We start from the raw sequence: 22,252 nt of genomic DNA, 5'->3' as shown, positions 1-22,252 counted from the left end.
TACAAATACATTTGACTTGACTTGACTGAAGTGTGTTTTGGGCATCATTTTGTTTTAGTAAATAGTTTCAATATTTGTCACCTATTTGTTCATTTTGTGTCTTCAGTGGGAAGAAATGGGAACCAGTAGTTTGGAACACAGCGATGGTTTTAAAATTGCAGCAAAAGATTTTTTCAAAGAAAATTACCCAGAAACTCATATTGCATTCATTTGCAACATAAACGTGACCGTTATCTGAGACACATTAAAAGACAGTTAAAAAGAGTAGCCTGAAATCCGACCAATATTCAACATTTCATACAGGGTCCACTTTTAAAGTGTTCCCAGGAAAACCAAGTTCTCACCTTCAGTAGGTCCAGGTAACCAAGAATAGAGATGAAGACAAACACAGCCAGGAAGAGGAAGCAGCACTTTGGAAGGTTTTTGCAGAAATTGTGTCTTATACAACCTTTGACCTCCATGTTTGGGGATCAGTCCTCCTCTGGTTCTGAATTAAAACATACAACAAAAAAGTAATTGGTAACTCACTCCTAGTTAAGCTTATAATATGACTTTATTAGCTAAAATTTTAACTTAATTGTTACAGTCCACATGAACGCCCCTCTTTGTGTGTTTGCTTATATATTAGGAAATGGCCGAGGCCATTATCTTTTTTTCAGAGCGGGGTGATATATAGTTATTCTGATTGTGTAAAGATTGTCTTTGTAATAATGTGTAAGAAAGATGTTGATTTTACCATTGGCCTCCTTTTTCCCCTCTGCCCTAATGCCCTTACATTTCCTGCACTATGTTATGGTAACATAATGCCAGATCCATTAAGCTCTATGGGGACATTTTTGCTGTTGTCTAGCAGTGTTGTTCTCTTGACTTTTGAGGAAACAAAAATTAAAACACATAAACACATCAAAACGTCCCATCGACACTTTCAGTTAGGCACATGATGTCATGTGATAACACAGAGACGAGACAAAGTTTGGCATGCTTGCACCTCAGCGAGGACAACAAAGGAAATCGTTAGGCTGGAATGTCAGGTCACTATCAGGAGTTTGTATTACAGGTTTTACAAGAGTTAGAGTTACGTTTTCTGCAGTCTGGCTACAAATACAGGCATTAAGGTCATTAATTATACTTTCTTGTTCTTCAGGTGTTTCCGATTGTTTCTTTAAACTTCTACACTTCAGATTTTAAAAACTGTACTTTTTATTCATCAAAATTCATTTTTAAGTTTCAGTTACTTTGCAGGTTAAGATAAATACAAAAGACAATCTACAAATAAATAAGGATGTATCGCTGAAGATCATATACATTAAGTAGTTCTAATTAGCCTTGTCTTTAGTAGCTTCCCAAAATCAATGCATCAATACAATAAAAATACACTATAATATAAACAGTTTAAATGGATCATTTTGTTTTATGACTGCTTTTATTTTTGGTATTTTAAGTATATTTTGATGCTAATACTTCTTTATTTCAATAACATTTTTAATGCAGGACTATTTTTTGAAGATTTATAAGACTTATGGTGCATAAACAGATATAACATTAATTATTAAGTATCAACAAACCAACCCAGTAAATGTTATGGAGCACAAATTACGATTTTCCTTCTGAAATGTATTGGAGCAGTACACAAGCAGCAAATTGGTACAGAAAAACTAAAAAGTATACACATACACGAGAAGGGTTGTTGGAAACATTTAGTTTCCACTATGGTCATAAAATGAAACTCAAAGGAATATTATGGGTCTTACCTTAGCACGGATATATCCCGAGAGAACACAGTGATGAAATCTTAGTTTGATTCTTCAGTTTATCTCGAGGTTTTTTTCTGTTCGTTTAATTTCCTGGCAGTCAGTCAATGAAGCATAAATAAACCGTTCAGACATATGGCTGCTTACGCCTCTTTTTTAAGGCGTAGTCAGAGGGCTGTTGTTTTATAACACCATGGAAAGATGAAACTTGTGAAACACCCTGTGTTGGACAAGCTATAAATGTAGTGAGCTAAGCCACCAGTTACTCTATCACATTTAACTGCACTGAAGCTACCCCCCAGAGAAATGCAGCAAGCTAAGCTAAAGCAAAAAGGCAAAGTAGCTTGCTCTTTAAATCTATTTTCTTTTACAGTGTGTAATGGTAAAATTAATGTGAGCCTGTATCATCGTTGTAGAAGTGTACACATCGTTCCCCTCTCATTGCACAGGTTTAAAGTTATTATAATTAGGTGTTTATCAAAGACTGACTTCACTTCTCAGGCAGAAATAATTAGCAAAACTACCTCGAGAAGAGTTTGATGAGCATACTGTATTTTAAAAACTCCCAGTGATTGGCTACTCTTATCTCATTATTGCTTCACTAAAGCTTGAAGAAGAAACTGTTAACATGTTTGATAAATGACTCATGTACTCCCTATTTGCTATATAATATTCCATCTCGACTTAGCTGTTTTGTCAGACACTGTCAGGCTCCACTCAGTGTAAGCGGCTGAAATACAGCTGAGGTTTCTTTATTATAGATTTTGCCTCCACACAGTGAACTGATTTTATTCCAAGTCAATGCTGTTGTTATGGTATTAATATTAGGAGCACTCTGTACTGAAAGTAGCTTTAGCTACATTTATATCAAGCAATTTACCCCACAGCATTTGGCTCAACTTAACCAACAGCCAAAGGTTCGGGGGTGGGGGACTTTGCAATTGAGTGTTGTGTCTGCTAAGATCAAGGCCTGGGCCAGATAAGAGTCCTTGACCCCCTTGGCACCGTGTGATGGCCTGTAACGAAGAGCCCATCGTTACTGGTGACTGATGGCTTGGTTGCCATGTAAATATTGCACACTGGGTTTGGTTAGAGGCACAACTTAAATTATGAATGGCACTTGGCACTTTGATAGCAGTATTTGCACTTTATTAGCAATCTTTGCACAGTACATTTATCACATTGCATATTTGCACATTTTAGGATTCAACATTATTTATTGATTGTGTACAAACAGTATTTATTCACGTTTTAAGCCCATGATTGAGGTGGTCTTCCGGCGGGTGCTGGCTTGAGAGCGCTGCTCCGCCTAAAAGAGAGGGGTCAGTTACACATAAAACACTCTCAAATTATTTGGTTTAGAATGCGGTTAATAGCATTCTATATATTACATGGTTTCTTTATTAATTAAACACAAAATTTACAAAGCTTTGTCATTGGTTTGATTAAGTTATACTAGTTCATTTTTCCTTTCTTTGAGTTACCTGGCTGCTGGCTCTCGTTCCTGGTTTGGCCAAAAGATGTGTCTTTGGGTGGAGTCTGGCTTTATGGAGGAGGACCATACCAAGTGCGCTGACAACATGGGGGGGGGTAGGGTTTTGTTGTATTCAGGTTTAGTTATGTTGTATGTTGTCCTCCCCTGCACGTTTAGTCTTGGTTTGGTCAGCTTGTATAAATGTCCCCCTCAGTTCTCATTTCATTAGGTTTGTTGGTTGAGTTTACATCTAGTTTAGTTATTTTTCAGTAGAGTTCTGTTCTGTAGACCTCTTTTAATTTGCTTGTTTAAGCAATATTGCTTTTGTTGAACCCCTTTGGAATAAAAATCCTGATTTTTGAGCTTCAAACCTGTGTTCCTTTGTGCCTTGACTGTTTGGTCCACGACACACCGTCAAATCAAAAATGCTTCTTAAAAACAATTGAAGTCTTGAAGTATAAACCGCAGACTGGCAGGACCTGATGCAATCAACAGTATATTGAAGTATTGACAGCAAATGCTACAATACACTCTCAGTGTCCCGGGATGGACTGACACTGTGCTGTAGGTTCCCATCTTAAATAGATTGGATGGTTATACATGGTTAACCGTGGTTCTCTGAGTGAAGAGACTATCCCTCCAGCTCAAGGCTGCTCTGGGATTCGTAACATCAAAATTATGACCAGTGAGGGTAGGTGCACAGGTGCTTTTATGCTGTGATCACTGCCACTACACAGGTAGCTTGTCTTAAATAATGATCCACGTCACCTGACCCCCTCTTGCCAGAGTCCAGGAAACAAAAGGCACAACCAATAATCCAACAGAAATGGGAGCCATGAGGGAAAATCTAACAGAGCACAGGCAACAGGTAACCAGGGTTCCACGAGCATAGACGCAATGAACTGGCACAGGGACATGGGAAGACACGGACTAAATACACTGGGGAGGTGAGACTAATCGGGCACAGGTGAGACAATCAAGGGAGCAGGTGAAAACAATAAGGGCAGTTATTCTATAACAGGCAACAAGGTTCCTCGGCTTCTCTCTGACAGAAGACCAAAGAGCAACGTTCCCTCTTTGCTGCTCTCTCTGCTTCATAAAGAGCAGCAGCCTGATAAGCCAGCTCGGCTTGCCTCTGGCCTTCGATTTTGTCCTCAGCAGGCTCTTTTCTGGTTCATGAAGCCTTCCAGAATGGTGACCCAGCTCAGCTCAGGGCTCTCACATGCTAAAGGGCAGAAAGTTTATTTTACTCAAACTGAATTTAAAGGTTCATAAATGTAAAGGTCACCTTAATCTCTTAGTGTACATCTACTTTAATGTATAAGTGCAAACCCTCTCAGTTTACAGTATTGCAGAGAGACTAGACAATTGCTAATGGCTTAGAATCAATTTGGCATCAAATCAGGAGCATGCACATTCATGTTTAATTAATGTCAACAAACAGAGTCAAATTAGCTCATCTATAAATGTTAACACACATTTTTATCATACACAAGTTTCATTAACTTTACGGTTCAGAACACCCAGAGTGCAGGAGCAGAAATGATCCCTAACTGAAAGCTATCTAAACACATTAGCAGCGGCAACAATGGCTAGCACTCTGTTTACATTGCTAGGTAGCTATAAAGTTATAAACTATTAAGCTATAAACTCTCACAAACTTCATACATGTAGTTCGACATGTTACGGTACTGTACCGCGACCACTGGCATGCATGTGCATGTAAATACATACCTAAAACAGGATATGTGAAAAAAGAAGGAAAACGTGCTGCTGTTCAGTATGGCTGCTCATATGAGAATGAGCAATAGCGGAAGCTCCTGGCCAATCCATAGCCCAGGCCACAGGTAAGGTCTCATACTGCCCTCTACTGACAACAACTGGAATAATACACTTAATTCAGGAAAGTTAAATGCTGCTGCCGGCCTTAATTATTCTGTTTACACAATTTATAAAACAACAATAACATGTGATAATACATTTTGTGTATGTCACACCATGTTTGAGAAAAGTGTATTTGTCGTGCATTTTGATTTTATAGTTTGACTCATGTCCCCTCTGTTAACATGGAGGAGGCGGGCTTTATGACCTATACTGCAGCCAGTCAGCAGGGGGCACTCTAATGTTTTGGCTTCACTTTTAGGGAGCTGTCATGTCGTCCAACTTTTCATACAGTCTGTGTTCAACAAACAAACATTTTAAAAGCAGTTTTCTTCTCCTCTTGAGGATGGACATTTTTACTTTTTACAAATCTGCATCAATGATGTTGAAACTTCGGCAAAGGCAGGAACAACAAAAACGGTTTCTTCTTCTGTAAACAATGCAGCACACGGTAAAGGAAGTCTTGACTGGAAGTCATTAATCGCTAACCGCTGGCTATGTTCACCATTGTCCCCAGAGGCTATATCGTCGTTGGGATCTGAGATCATTAGAACACTAAAAACAACCGTTGTCATGACAACGCCGTCATGCTTGTGTAGAGCACTACTGATCTATGCTCAGCTGAAACTACTAAAACCCCGGATATTTGGCTTTACCTGATGCCTTATGATGTTGCTTCACTATATTATATTTTGTCTGCTATATTTCTATTTGTAGATGGTATTCATGTGATTTTGCATGCAATATAGGTCTACCCACCAGCAGGCCAAAAAATTCAACCCACAGCAACAATTCAAAAGTAGCACTTTTGCGAGGGACATCAGCAAACCTGTCAACCCTGTACAGACGGGAGTGCTTCTTAGGCGAACATACTGGAATATGCTGGCTTAATTTGGCTGCAGCCAATTGCACACTTGGGAGGGGTGTCACACACTTATGTTTTCCTTGACAAATGGAAATAAATAGAAAATAAATAGGAAAGAACGGCAGACAAATCCGTTCATAGGGTCATATTTTCGACTGTATGTTGGGGGGGGCAGATTGGTATTTTCTCTATCCTGCATCTCCTGCTATCCCATTTTTCGGCCCATCCAGTCGAGGCAGATGGCTGTTCAACATGAGTCTGGTTCTGCTCGAGGTTTCTGCCTGTTAAAAGGAAGTTTTTCCTTGCCAATGTGCCGAATATTGCCAAGTGCTACTCATGGTGATTCATGTCAGGCCTCTCTTTAAATAACATAAAGAGTCGGTCTATACCTGCTCTTTTTGTAAAGTGTCTCGAGATAACTCTGGTTATGATTTAGCACTATACATATAAAATTTAAAATTTGAATTTGATTTGCTGAAAAAATCTAATCTCTGCTAATATGATTTTGTGTTTCCTTCTTTACAACTGAAGCACTAAATGTATAGTGTTTCTCCCACACAGTTTAAGAGTAATATTTTCAAACTTTTGCAGATTCACATTTGCTCTTGTACTGCAGGCTGGTCTATGAAAGCTGAGTTTATAACACACACTTTTCAGAGACTCACCACACAAGAGCTTGCGTGAATCATTATTTCCGGCACTGTTGTCTACCAGCTCTGGTCTGAAACTCCCACACAAATATTATGACAAAAAAACAGCTGGGTCCAGCAAAGCAAAGGCATTCTCTCTTAAAGATATGTTTGCTCATTGCTGATGGAGTCAAACCACAGCGCAGCTGTTACGCAACAGACATGCAGCCAGTGGAAGTCCGGGATTACAGGTCAGCTCCTTCTTCAGCCCGGCGGTCCGGTACGATGCCTGCAATACTGCTAAAGCTGCACCAACCCTGCCTCTGACTCTAGCTAAATACTATGCACAAACATTAGAGAGTTATCAATCGTATCATGTTACTCAGCATATTACATTTAAAGTAAATTATATTATGACAAAAAAAACAGCTGGGTCCTTGAAGCAAAGGCATTCTCTCTGAAAGGTTTGTCTGCTCATTGCTGAAGTAAAGTGCAATCAAATGTTGTATTTACAAAGAGGGTAGACTCCTCCACCAATTAATGACGAACAAAGGATATGCAACCTGGATGCAAAAGTCTGTGTTGTTAACTTAGCTCTGATGGACGAGTCATAAATACGCATGCAAATGTACATCCACAAAACATTTGCAATAAAAAGATTCACCCTGTCAAAACTCAAACTCAAAACTACAAGATTTCAAACCTGAAAAGCAAAGAACAGTGTTACTGAAATTCTGACAATTTGAGACTGAATTTCAACCATCTAGTTTTTTCTGTTTTAAAATTCTATATAATCACATTGGCCAATGAGAAGCGCTGATTTCTAAAAGTCAGACTTCATTAAATATTTCCACGTTTGTCCAAAGGTGATGCCCTCCGTGACCAGAACAACTACGGCTTCAGCACCAGCGACCGTGACAATGACGGTTGCTCCCCATGCATCTTTGGTGATATCGCTCAGATGGAGTGTACGCTTACAGGAGGTGGTGGTTGGTGGTACAGCCGCTGTGGCTCTGCCAGTCTGAATGGTGACTGGCATCGTGCAGGTGACCACATGGGTTGGGCGTCAGGCCTCCACTGGAAAACCTGGAAAACCCTTGCGCCTTACTCCATGAAGGCCACCAGAATGATGATCAAGTCTGTGTGAGAGGATCCAAGTTTTACTCCATGCTGGCTTTTCTTGTAGCACAGCGAGAGTGGTATTAGACTTTAGCACTTTCTCCTTTAACCTATTTTAAAGCATGCTTTATTAGTTATAGACACAGGTCCTATTTACTGCTACTACCTGGGTTCTCTCAGTGTTTGTTTTGAAATTATGTGAACATTTCATCCCGTGCATGTTCAATGTGGTCATCACTAAGGTTCTCCTTTTAGAGATCATTAAGAATGATGGATGACCATAATTCAATTAACAGGCATCTGTGAAATCTTTGCATTCCTAAAAATGTGGGTGTTAAATCTGAAAATTTAACAAACATGTAGAAGCAATATTAGGCAGGTAATATTATCATGTTACTTTGTTTCTTGAGCATAAAATACATTTTCATTAAATGATTATATTTGCCCAACCTGATTTCTTGACTGTTTTCAATTCCCAGTGAGTTCATCTTTAAACTACTATCAGATTGTATAAGCACATTAAAGGATACTCCCTATTTCATATGCTCACAGGTTCTGTATGCCTGATATTTAAAATGTAAAAAAGTGCAACATACAGAGATATTACATGTCCCCACTTTCAGAAGCAAACAGTCTTTGTTGGAGTGATCCATGAAACATATTCACGTCTCTTGGGGGAGGTTTTTTAAAAATATGTTGCTGTTGCTGTTCCTACAAAGTGAATTCACTCCAATTTTTGCTTCATTGACTTTCTATATGAGAACCTCCCACCCTGCTGGATAACAACATTATCTGGTGTATAAACCATCCCAGGAGTCATCTGATACTGATCACTGATCACTGAGATTGTGCATCCCTTGGCCAGTCATGAGGAAAGCCCCGCAGGTAAACTTTTGTGCATTAACAGGGTTTCTGATCTAGCTTTCTGCTTCATGTTCCTGAACTGGTCAGCCCTATGCTCAAGATGATTGAAGACACGACCCTGACCTTTTCCAATGTCTCCTGAAATGCCTGTACTCGCAAATGGTCCACCTCTTAAAGTCAGGCCAGATGTCCATTCTCAATTGGCAAGATGAGTTAATGAATCGTCAGATCCAGAAATTTACATTCCCATAAATGTAATGGAGCTTTTGATTTCATAGGTGGGCTTATTCAGGAATTGGCTTCAAGACTGACGTTTAATGAAATCTGATTCTACTTTTGGTAGTGATTTCCTTCAGCTCCTGGAATGTTGCTTGATCATTTCAAGACACAGCTCAAGGAGTTGCACCATTAATACTTAGAGCAATTCAGAGTGCTTTACACAGTTCAAAACAGAGCATTAACAAAAAAAAGCAAAGCAAAGCAAAATATGGCATTAAAATACAAAACAGGTCCGGTCCGAACAATGTAACAGTATACTGTATTATAGTTCCCTGAGCTTTAATTACTTCTTGTCAATTATACTTTTCCTTAGTATTACGAGAATTATTTGCTTATATTATATATATTATTATTATATTATATATTATATTTGATTACTGCAACTCCCTACTTGCAGGCCTTCCTGCATGCACATTCAAACCTCTGCAGATGATCCAGAACTTAGCAGCGCAACTGGTCTTCAATCGACCCAAAACGTCACGTCACTCCACTGTTCATATCCCTCCACTGGCTCCCAGTCGCCGCTCGCATCAAATTCAAAACCCTGTGGCTTGCTGACAAAACAGCAACAACAACGAAAATGAAAGGTAGAAGGATGGCATCATTCACGGTAAGACCGTGGTGACAGTCTGAGTGAGGTCGAAATAGATCAAGCATTCACCAGTGTTTTTTATGATAGCCAAGTTAACTTGAAGCTGTTTTCAGCCCTGTTCCGTCACTTTTGTGCTCAACATTCACTGGTTAACCCTCCTGTTATCCTTGGGGTCAATTTGACCCCATTCAATGTTGATCATTCACAAAATAATCGTTTTGCTTCATATTTCATGACTTTTCCTAATTTGATGGGGACATCTGATTATGCATAAAATTATCATGATGATATTTTTTCAATGTGCTGAACACATATTGCACGCATTGGTGTTCCTCTGGGGTCAATTTGACCCCAAGCTGTTTTAGCTGTGTAAAACTTGTCTGTCTGTGTGTGTGACCTAACATCCCCACACCTGCAGGTGCAGAGTTGATACTTTTGAGTTGATACATAACAGAGGGGTGGGGAAAACAACTATTCCCACCAGAACTTTGATACTTCTCGTGGTGTGGGCATGTGGGAAACAACTTGACTTGTGAACTCCTGCCAAAATGAGGAAGCCAATGTAGGCTTGCAAGTTGATCACATCCAAGTCTTTCCGACTACACATGCCTCCCCTCTAAAATTATCATCTCAAGTACAATATTTTCAATTGATGGTTATATGAAGAGCTCGAATAATGACTTTATGTCTTCAACATGGCTGACTGTGTGTCTGGTGGGACACACTCTTAGCAGCACGTCTACCTTGTTGTTGAAGTGAGTAGAGGGACCATCATTTTCCATTTTTGGTGCTAACATGACATGGGGGAGGGGGAAACAATATTCTCATGAGAACTTTCCCGCACCATGGGCATGAAGGTGTGTGTGTGGAGGGCGGGGTATTCCCGCAAGGACATTGCATTCTGACATTCTGAGACAGAGGATTGTGTTGAGGAGGACCCTGATTTTGAGGTATTCTCATCTGATGAGAATGAGAGTGCTGACGCTCCTGTTGTCTCTCAACCACCAGCAGACACGATCCCTTCCAATAATGAAAAGATACTATGGTCCCTTTCCCCACTTCAACAGCAGGGTAGACTTAGCACTACTAATATTATCAAAATGGTTCCAGGCCCCACCAGATATGCAATCAGCCATGTTGAAGACATCAAATCATCATTAGTGCTCTTCATAACACCATCCACTGAAAATATTGTACTTGGGATGACAAATTTGCCGGTCCCAAGCCGGGATATAAAAAGAGGAGGGGTGAGTGAGACTTTATAGTGACTAACCACAAATATGTTAAAAAAAAAGGAGATAAAAATAATTAAATAAATATGTTTATGAGAGGAAAGGGGGGGTCACCAACATCAATCAATATGGTTCATTATGTGAGAGTCATGAATGTGCACCCCAAATTAGAAAAGATTTGGATGAAAGATTTCCGAGATACACTAACTCTAAAACTGAAGGTTTGACCTGATGGTGGCGCTACAGGAAAGGTCATATCATCACCAAAACCAATAGAGTTCATACTCTTGTGGTCATTAATGTTGTCAGTAAATTTGAGAAGCTTTGTATGAAAACTTTTCAAGATACATTCATTCTAATTTAAAAGTTTGGGCTGATGGTGGTGCGTGGCACTAGAGAACAGGTCAACTCACCAATAGGTTTCATTATCGAGGGGTTATTTCTTTATTCAACAGAAAAACAAAGTGCCTGACACAAAGACTTGGTCAACAATTGTATGTAAATCATTTTCTGGAGGCAAATATCCCTGGGGTCAGATTGACCCCAAGGGTAAAATGTGTTAGTTTAAAAAACGTGTGGGGGAAATTCAAGCAAATGGGTGTTTGCTGAATTTAGCAAAACTCTCATTGACCAAATCCACATCTAGCTGCCCTTTTGGGGGCATACGTAGGACAAGAGAACATCAATCATATTCTTAATGATGGGACGTGGTGGATGGATGTTGTGTGGCATATGGTGAGCCAGAGTCATCTCCAAGGCATCCACTAGACAAACATTAAGTCCCTTGAAAATGGCTCTGAGAACCTTGTCTTGCTGAAGCGAGAACCAGTCACTGTTGGTAAGAGCCATTTTAAGCGTCAAAGCTCTCAGATTTGGAGTCCTGATGACAACCAGCGTGCCTGGAGCCCTGTCCAGCAGATGCACCACTGCCCTGCGGATGCTCTGAAGCCGTCGGATGTAGAGCTCAATTGGGAAACTGTTGAAGTGAGCCCCGACGGTAAAAACTATGACAGTGTTGTCGCCACCAGTTACCCCATCTATTTCATTGGCAATGTAACGCAGCTCGCTGATTGGGACGTTGCGAAAAGAAATAGGAGGACCGTGGCAGCGGTATGTTACCAATAATTTGTTTGCATTGTCCAACATCATGAAAGGTCCTACTTGCTTAAAGCTGTACAGGTTGAACTCCTTGGCATCTGAAAGTAGTACAGAGTGGAGAGGTTAAGCAGAGGTTTAAACAAAATAAAACTGTTTCCAGAAAACCCTGTGGATCAGCTACCTGGTAGGAAAGCATTGAGGTATTCAAACCACTGCCTGATGGTGGAGTCTCCATACAGGTGGACAATCTTGCCTTTCAGACACTGATTGACGGCAGAGGGGCTGTTGAATTGGCGAACTTTGATTCCACCTAGTGCTCTCCACACACCCTGGTAGTAATAGCCAGAAACTCCAGACTTCCCAATGCTTTCCTTGACCTCAGGTTGACCTGAGAGAAAAGAATGTGGGAAGAGTTATTTTGTATTTTACTGATTGCAGACAAATCCCATGAAAAGACAAGAATCCGTTTCTCTGCTTAACCTGTCTGTGGCACACCATTCATTTAATTTCTACAGATAACATAAATCTTTATAAATGGGTCGAATACAAATACATTAATTGATCTAATGAGGTTCAGTTTAAGCAATACTCAAATATTGTGCATTTATTGGACTTTGTACAGCTGCAGATAAAAACATGTATGTGCTTCTTACTGTGATCGACTCTAATTTAGTAGTTTTGAAATAAATAAGCACTTTGGCTACACAGGCAATGCAAAGTACAATCAGCCCATTCTTGGTTTTCTTCTTTTCCTGTGACTTGTTTAGACAAAAGGGAAAATATGGAACACTATCAGCCTTATAAGTTACAAAAGTTGCCTTTTCAGGGATCAAAACCTAAACTGACTTAACATCACACACCAACCTTTGAGTATGGTCTTCCAGAAATAATAATAATGCAAAAGCTAAAATAAGAGATCCATTTTGACTGCCTTGGATTCTAGTGTATCTACTAAAAACAGCCACTGAAGCTAACATGAAAATGTTCATCATTTAAGCAGAACATTGGCAGTTGTTAACTTGTACTAAAAAGTTCTAGCTCTTGAGCTGTGTTTTTATGGTTTAATGAGCCTTTTATGGGATATCATTACTCCGGAGCAACTACATAGACAACGACTCTTTTCTGCCAACACTTTGCTCTGGCGTCAATACAGAGCTAGGTTGTGTGCAATTTTTGCAGACACTTTTACTTTCATGGTCTTAAGCACATAAGGTTTTGAATTGTTATCATAGGTAACGGTGAAGGTAGGAAAGATCCTGCTTTACCTTTCCTTTGAGGCAAAACAGCGACGTTAGCAGGTCCTGAAGCCTGAATGAAGACTTTCATGTTGACACCCCTGAAGAAAAGCTCACATAATAAAGTATCTCATACACACATTCAACATGTAAAACCAACGTCATGTTATTTATCAGAAGAAAATGCTTTAACATTCAATAATTCTGCTTCCTTAGTTGGACTTTGAAGATACGCTGTCTACTTTGTTAATATAAGTCAACGAATTGATTCAGACTGTTTTTTGTTATTCTTACTCTGGTAACATCTTTAGACTCGATCTTTACTGCCTGTTGTTACAAACTTGAAATTTTACACCAAGAACAAACATAGTTAGCTCTACTGCATATATATATATATATATATATATATATATATATATATATATATAAATATTTATTATAATGGAAACTAAATTAAAGTTTCTTCTCTCTCCTCCCTCACCTTTGGAAAAGCTTATCCTCTCTGGCCTTGAGTGTTTGGAGTTCTTTGGTGTCTCCGTTCAAGTGGTTAATCCTGTCATCACAGCTCAGCTGTTTTGGCTTGTAGCAGAACCAAGGCTCACCCGTACGGAGGTCCGTGAAGTTGCACAGCGGCTGCCCGGTTTCACGTAGGCAGACGTTACAGATGGTAGTTTGAGAAATTGAGCCTGAGCGGAAGAGGCTCTTGAAGGAAACCCTATCAGGCTCTTCTTTGTTCAGCCTGCGCAGTACTGTGACAGCCTCACTAGAGTGAACCAGCGTCACCTGATAGTACAGAGAACCAGAATTTTCACTCAGTCATGTCAAGTTACCCGGCAGCTTAGTGCAAATGTTTACTGATTAGCTACATGAAGCTAGCAACAGTTGTTAACGTGCTACTGACAGTTTTAAGGTGACAAAAATGACAGCTGGTGATTAGAAATAAGAAGGAGAAGAATTGTTTTTTTTGTTGTTTCTTTGAGTCAGTAAAGAGGAGCGAGGAGTTATCACAGTTACATAATAAACTGTCTGCCCAAGGCTAATTCATAGATTAACAAATTAAATAGTTAACCACAGAATGAAATGAACCTGACTCTCTTGTTGGCGAGTACAATTGGTCCTCTTACCTCTACAGCCAGCCATCTTCGAAGTGACAAAAAACAATCCTGACATTTATGTATGTGCACCACAAATCAATCAGTGAGAAATGACAAACACTCGACAAGCTAACAAGCCAGGTAAGGCAAGTGCAGACACAAATATCTGCTGATAAGTGCTGACAGTTAAATAACATTATACTAGATATTCACACTGAGGTATATAAACCCTGTTTTTAGTCTCTATAGTTTAAAGAAATATCCTCAAGAGTCTAAAAACATAAGAAACAAGCTGTAAACATGTTTATTTGGGTAGTAAATTTGGGCATTTAACATGGAGATCAATGGAGATTGCCTCACTATTAGAGGCAGCCTCCAGTGGTCATTGGAGGTACTGCAGTTTTTGGCACTTCCACAATGACTTAATTTATTGATTCTGGAAGTTGACACTTGTTAGCAACAGTAAGTCAGTGGGGAGAGGTTTATATAACATATTTTAAACACCTATAGAACAATTACATTTAAAGAGATAGCCTTTAGCATTACCTCAACCTGTGCACTTCCTTCCCAGAGTAAAGAAAATACAGCAGAGTAGGAGCCATTGAGGTGATCCACCACTTGCCCGGCCACACCTGCTCCAAGTGTCTTGCTGTGCAACCGTGCAATTAAGACATCTCCTCCAGACTTCTTGGCTTGACCTTGAAAGTCGTATATTTTGATCATAACCTCCAGCTGATCCCCTACATGCCACTGACCCCCCTCCCTCTTCCCTGGGAGAATGGTGAAGGTGCTGTGGGCAGGATCACTTGTCTGATTCAGTGGAAGAGGAGCTGGCAAAAGTGGAGTTTCTGGCCAAGCAATCAAGTCTAATATGAGGCGTTCCTCTACAGCGTCTGTAGAGGACAGTGGCTGGAAGGTGCAGAAGCCATGATGCTTCTGAGGATCAGTGGTAGCTCCCTGGAGGATGATGGTGGAGATTTCTTCATACTTTAACTGGCAGGGGGTTGAGACAGAAAGATTGTGACAAAGATACCTTAAACAAATGTAAGAAAAGCAAATGAACTAAATAAAACAAAAAGGGCAAGAAGGACATTTTTTTCTGCTCTACACAACAAAATGACACAATATTCATGGATGGTAACAATCGTTGATCTGTTAGTTGTAAGCTGCTGGAATTCACTCTTAAATAGTTCTTGTTCTTTGTAGGTCATGGCGCAAGTGCATTTAGGACCCGCTCCACTTTTGTTTGTTAAATGGCGCAAAATCTGGGCACACAGTAAAGCACATATTTAGTCTCTTAATTAATCAAAGATGTATTTTGCGTATAACATGAATCATATATAATCGCTTTCTTATGGCATAGCACCAACAGTGGTTGGTGCATCTTACCACACCCCATTTTAAGTCCTAGAGGCCCACAAGTGCTACTAATACAATATGGACGCCAGGTGTGAACAAATCTGCTATTTGCATTACGTACCTTTTTGCACTGCAGAAAGACTGGGCACTTTGTTTTTCTGACGATCAGGGGAGCATTAAGTAAAGCCAGTACATCTCACTGATTCCCCCAATGAATCTTTGCAGATCACAGCGGGGGAGATTGAGGTAAAGTGATGCAAATAGTTCAGGAAGGATTATAAGCTTTGAACACAACAGGGCAGTTAGATGCAGAATCAAAAGTCATATTTAAATTTATCCTCCAGATACTTTTAACTGTACTTTCAAATCCGTAGTTTTATGTGTTTTTATGATATTGACTGCTTTATTTTTTTATGACACTGTATATGTAAAGGCCCAACTAGGGAAAAAGTTCAAATTAGCTAAAGCTATAAACTCTTCATGCAACACATCAGTTTCGTGCTCTGTACTGGAACTATGTTAAATTTCATCGTTTCTATCAAATAGAGTAAATTCAAATTCACGAGTATCTTAAAGTCCAACAGAAATCGCATTTAGTTATCCCAAACTACTGAAGTAGTTCTGTTTGGCCCTTCTGACTCCACCAGTCAGATCTGTCATGAACTTGTGCCCACTGTCAACATGTGTAAAAACCTCTGCATAAAACCTGCCAGATCTTTAACAGGTACATAAAAGCCTGAGCATTACTCCCCCGTACTCGCCTCCTTCTACTGGCTCCCTGTCAATTTTTGAATTCATTTTTAAAATTGTATTTCTTGTTATGAAGTCACTTCATGGATCGGCTCTCTCATATTTATCAGAACTCTTATTTTATATTTCATTTTTATATTTGTTTGTGATCATTTGTTGTGTGTTTTTACAGTTTTATCTGCCACTGCCTGTGAAGCACTTTGGTCAGCTCACATTGTTTTAATGTGCTATACAAATACATTTGACTTGACTTGACTGAAGTGTGTTTTGGGCATCATTTTGTTTGGCATCATTTTGTTTTAGTAAATAGTTTCAATACTTGTCACCTATTTGTTCATTTTGTGTCTTCAGTGGGAAGAAATGGGAACCAGTAGTTTGGAACACAGCGATGGTTTTAAAATTGCAACAAAAGATTTTTTTAAAGAAAATTACCCAGAAACTCATATTGCATTCATTTGCAACATAAACGTGACCGTTATCTGAGACACATTAAAAGACAGTTAAAAAGAGTAGCCTGAAATCTGACCAATATTCAACATTTCATACAGGGTCCACTTTTAAAGTGTTCCCAGGAAAACCAAGCTCTCACCTTCAGTAGGTCCAGGTAACCAAGAATAGAGATGAAGACAAACACAGCCAGGAAGAGGAAGCAGCACTTTGGAAGGTTTTTGCAGAACTTGTGTCTTATACAACCTTTGACCTCCATGTTTGGGGATCAGTCCTCCTCTGGCTGAATTAAAACATACAACAAAAAACCATTTGGTAACTCAATCATTGTTAAGCTAATAATACGATTTTTATTTGCTAAAATTTTAACTTAATTGTTAAGGTCCATATGAATGCCCCTCTTTGTGGGCATAAATATGTTGTATAATATTGTATTCGGATAAAAGAGCATCGCACTGGAGCGTCACAAACTCCTCAGCCATATCTTTGACACACCTAATTTATGACAAAGCTTCCTCCTTGGAGTGAGTTAGAAAGAACAGCTCCTCATACAGACACTCTTCCGCGTCGTGTGTAATGGTCCAGACTTTCTTGTGGTGAAAGTGTGCCAGTAGCCTATATGCCGAGGTTCAGCCTTGGACAGCCCCGTACTGATTTAACCCCTAGTAATAACAGTAAAAGTAATGTCTTTATGACTTCACAATAAACTGGTGAGATGTGCCCTCTCCCCATCCAGCTCATCATCTGTTGCCTATGTGACAGAATTGAGCTCAGTCAGGATGAGAGCGAAGCTGCAACTTCGAGAATCTATGACAATTAATTAAAAGGAGAGGATGAATTCTTAAAATGAGGCCACAATTTTATGATCTCGTGTGAACAAGACTGTAAATCGAAGAAACTTTGACATGCTTGATTGCTTGACTTGCAGAAAAACAAACAAACTTGTCAGACTGGTATGTCAACTGACACCCAGGTGTTTTAATAGTAGTTTGTATGACAGGTTTTAAAAGAGTTGGAGTTGTGTTTTCTTCTACAAATACAGGGATTAAGGTCACTAATTACATTTACTCAAATATTGTACAGTTTTGAAGCAGGTTCTTTAGGTGTTACTGTGGTCAGTGAACTTTTGGGCCTTTGAATTTTCCTTTAGAAACAGAAAACAAATGTTTATGCTTTATAAAAGGAGAAAAAGAAATTTAGTGGTATTTCAATTATGTATCTGCCAATTCTGACCAGGAAAACTGAAAATGACTTGTTTTTCATTTTGAAATGAAAATCAAATAACTATTAGGTTTTTGTTTTTTGATTTCTGTTTCTAAAATTCAAAGACCAAAAAGTACACTGACCCTGTTCTCTATACTTCTACTCTACATTCCAGATTCAGAAACTACTTTTTATTCATCAAAATTAATCTGTAAGTTTCGGTAACTATATAGATTAAGATAAATACAATCAACATATAAATGATGATGTCTAAGATCATATACATTAAGTAGTTGTAATTAGCCCGGGTTATCAGCTTCAACAAAAAGTCATATCAATGCCTCAATAAAATATAAAAATATGATCTAAACTGCTGAAACTAACAATTTTGTTTTATGACTGCTTTTAATTTTGGTATTTTAAGTATATTTTGATGCCATTACTTCTTAACTGAAGCTTAACATTTTGGATGATGATACCAAGTAGATGTAATAGAGTACAAATTACAATTTTCCTTCTGAAATGTATTGGAGCAGTACAAAGCAGCAAATCGGTACAGAAAAACTGAAATACAAATACGTGAAGAGTATACGAGAAGGGTTGTCGGAAACTTTTAGTTTTCACAATGTCTATAAAATGAAACTTCTATTACACTCAAAGGAATATTATGTGTCTTACCTCAGCAGTGATTTATTCAGAGAGAAGGGATTTTTTTCCCCTCTTCATTTAATTCGTAGTCAGACACTGTAGTAGTAGTGAAGAAAAGTTTACATTGGTCAAATTCTTTAATGTCGTAGTCAGAGGGCTGGGCTACCAAAGAAAGCTAAAACTTGTGAAACATCCTGTTGGACAAGCTTTATCACAGCTTATCACCTCCATCTCCCCCAACACCTCAACGGCCTCCTCCCCTCACACCACAGCAACAACTCTCTCTATCATGGAGAGAGATGTTAACAGGATTTTTAAGAGACAAAACCCCCGCAAAGCAGCCGGATCGGACTCTGTCTCCCACTCCACCCTGAAGCACTGTGCCGATCAGCTGTCTCCGGTGTTCACAGACATCTTCAACACCTCATTAGAGACCTGCCACGTGCCAGCCTGCTTCAAGGCCTCCACTGTCATTCCTGTCCCCAAAAAGCCAAGGACCACAGGACTTAATGACTACAGACCCGTCGCCCTGACCTCTGTGGTAATGAAGTCCTTTGAGCGCCTGGTGCTCTCACACCTCAAAGACATCCCAGACCCTCTCCTGGACCCTCTCCTGTGTAGCGTGGTATCAGGATAGGCCTGATCCAGGCCTGACCTGGTCCTGTGACCCCAGCAGGAAGAGAGCTAAGCCATTAGCTAGTTCTGGGGACTAATAAGTTAAAGATTGTGTCCACAGGGGAAACTTTATAACTCTTCGTCTGCAGGGCCAACATTCCACAGACACCAGATGAAGGACGTCACCTGATAAACCATGGGATTACGGTCGGTTAATGTTTGTCTTAGTTGATTAGCTGTGGGGAAATAAGGAACCACATGCTTTGATCCAGGGACGGTGGATCAACAGAAACAACTCACACCCCAGAGCCCTGGGGAGAAGAAAGAGTTTTGGAGCATCCATTTGTTTCCACCCCCCCCTAACACCACTCTCTCCGCCGTACCTGCAGACAGGCAGGGGAAGGGGGGGTGAGACTGAGACAAAGGGATGTTGATTCAGTCAGGACATCTATTAATGAATGTAACAAAGTTGAGTGTCTGTGAATACATATATGCCCTACAAGTATATATGTATATATATATCTATATAGATCCAGGTGTCACATTCACACGGAAATGCATAAAGACTGTGGAAGGTTGCTATGTGTTGATCTGGACATTCATCATTAACTTGTACTTTTATCCTCAGGAATCTACCATGTAACCTCATTCTGTGTATTTTCATCCTGTGGTGTTTGGAGTCTATGTGCAGCTGAGAATCCAGAGGTATTACATGTGGGGAGGTTAGATGGATAAAGATAACTACTTTTAGGGTTATTTAAATAATTAGGTAATTAATTATATGTTTTCCCTGTTTTGTCAAAATTGGGTGGTGCCTCATTAAATACCTATGATAGGTTAAGTCTTTTAATTAACTTTAAAGTTAACTTCTCGTCAATATAGAGTGCAGGCATTCTATGACGAGTTTAATTAATTATTAAATAATTAATCGACCGATTTACGCTACAGTATTTTGGTGCCCCGTGTGAGGCCGCATTCACAAGCTTTTATACTTCATACACACAAAAATCACTTTTATTTAACAATCAGAGCGACTTCAGGAGCTGCGTTGCGCATTACATGGTGAGACTGAGTGCTGAGCTGTTACCATAGTAACGAAACAAACAGAGTCAGCTGGAGCTACGTCACGATCAGCTGAGAGCAATAACAAAGTTCGCTGTTAAGAGCCAGCGACTCATGATATTTATTTAGACACGCCAAAATTAATTTTAACTAATTAATTGTCCCAGTCTGAATTGTGTAATGTATTGAGAGTGATCACTGTGTGATTTTGCATGCATTGTCAGTGTTAGGAGTCCCCTGCACTGTAACCTGTTAACAGGCCTAAGAGTTGTTTTACCCTCGTACCACGAAGTGTCTGGACGTACGGACTAACGCTCAACCTCCATGCTAAAGCACTAGCGTAGCTAACTAGTTTCTTTGCAAGTCGTCCCAACACGGCTGGAGGATTTATTCTCTGCGCACGTTTAAACTGCGACAGAAAGGAAGTGAGACTTAGTCACTGTACATTTGAGTTGGGTGTGGTGTTGCATACTGTCTCGTTCACGCTAACACCAGCACGGTGTTGAGCGCCTGTGTAGGCAAAGGTAAAGCTACGCTGGTAGCGGCCGTGGTAAAGCCTCATACACACCCAAGCTGCTCAAGGCTTGGGTGAGATCCTGAACTTTGACAGGATCGCCATTTTGAATTGTGGGTGTCACCCCCGGAAACTGATCGATCTCCCGCCGAGGAGGCAGTTCCGGAGTTTACCCATAGCGAGCTCCCCCTGCTGCTACGAAAGCAGCACTTGTTTGTGCTAACTAGCATTAGCCGTTAGCCGCTAACCGGAGGCCCTTCCGGAACTTATTGATCACGAGCTCCCCCTGCTGCTACGAAAGCAGCATTTGTTTGTGCTAATTAGCTTTAGCTGTTAGCCGCTAACCGGAGGCCCTTCTGGAGTTTATTGATCGCGAGCTCCCCCTATGCTGCCACGGAGGTAGCATATGTTTTGCTAATTAACTTTAGCCGTTAGCCGCTAACCGTAGCCGCTAAGATAAACCCAGTTTAAAGCTTTCCCTTATGTGCTAAATGCTACATTAGCGCCGCTAATCGTACCATTCTTGCTCGGCTCCTATTTTACGCTGTTTGAGTTTTTCTGCTGCCCAAAAATCCCCTTTGTGCATCTGGTTCACTGCAAAATAGAGGTCTACTGTGTTTACTGTTCGTGCCATCCCACTCTGCCTGCGGTCACGTGATTGTGTTACCTGTCAGTCTAGTGTAAAGAGAATAAGTGCCCCCTCATGAGTAGTTAGCACTACTGCATGAAATAAATAACATTGATTATCTGCTGACACTTTTAACCAATTAAACTTGATAACAATAATAGTTAACTTGCTTTTAAGTAAAGTTTGATTCATTAATTGTTTTATTTAAGCTTTATTTGATTAATTTATCAGCTTAACCTAATGCAACTAGTATTCAGATAATGACACATTTATGAACTTTTCAGTTTAATACAAACAAACAAAACGTTTAAGCCACTTACAACTGTTTTCCACTTTTATTATTTACATAATCTAAATAAGAATTCAGCTTCATTAAAACAACCCTTAAAAGTATTGACAGGTAGTGAATGAGAACGCCCTACCTTATAGTACTTTATAAACCACATCATCTCTCTTCATCCTTCAATTCAATAATAGCACTATTTGTTTAAACCTACCTAGAATTGAATCAATCAGAGTCAATTACAATTGTAGTTACTAATTCATTTTTACAAGGAGAATTGATTACAATTACAATTATTAATTGATAAAACAAAATTAATTACAATTCTAGTATTGGTATTTTCCTGAATCAACTGCAAGTTTCAAACCTTTTTAACCCAAATTCTTTTTGTTAAATTAACTGCCCTTAGACATAGGGTCAGTTAGATAAACTGCTATTCTCTTTATTCTAAAACACCTTAACTGACACAAACATGGCTGAGCTTCCAGAGAGCCCGTGCCAAATTGACAACCTTGAGTCACTGGAACAACTGCTAGTAGACATGACCAAAGACATAATCCCAGGTTATGCAGACACAGTAAAAGAGGCCCAACTTGAAGTTCTCAACAACAACATTGCAGAACTGATGAG

At 39.6% G+C, this 22,252-nt stretch overlaps 1 protein-coding gene across 1 annotated transcript; it reads right to left on the bottom strand.

Moving 5' to 3' along the window:
- Positions 1-11,328: 11,328 nt before the first annotated feature.
- Positions 11,329-15,136, bottom strand: LOC138599868 (NXPE family member 3-like). Its single transcript, XM_069671623.1, has 5 exons — positions 14,660-15,136; positions 13,501-13,802; positions 13,050-13,120; positions 11,966-12,172; positions 11,329-11,882 (listed from the first exon to the last, which is right to left on the bottom strand). The coding sequence occupies exons 1-5, from the start codon at positions 14,834-14,836 to the stop codon at positions 11,329-11,331; spliced, it is 1,311 nt and encodes a 436-aa protein (XP_069527724.1). The 5' UTR covers positions 14,837-15,136.
- Positions 15,137-22,252: the final 7,116 nt, after the last annotated feature.

The sequence above is a fragment of the Semicossyphus pulcher genome, unplaced genomic scaffold (genome assembly GCF_022749685.1).
Source record: "Semicossyphus pulcher isolate SPU_LCO1_2020_fin unplaced genomic scaffold, fSemPul1.0.p SCAF_20, whole genome shotgun sequence".
Lineage (NCBI taxonomy): Eukaryota > Metazoa > Chordata > Actinopteri > Labriformes > Labridae > Semicossyphus > Semicossyphus pulcher.
Note: the sequence above shows the minus strand (reverse complement) of the source record. Positions and strands in the feature narration are given on the sequence as shown.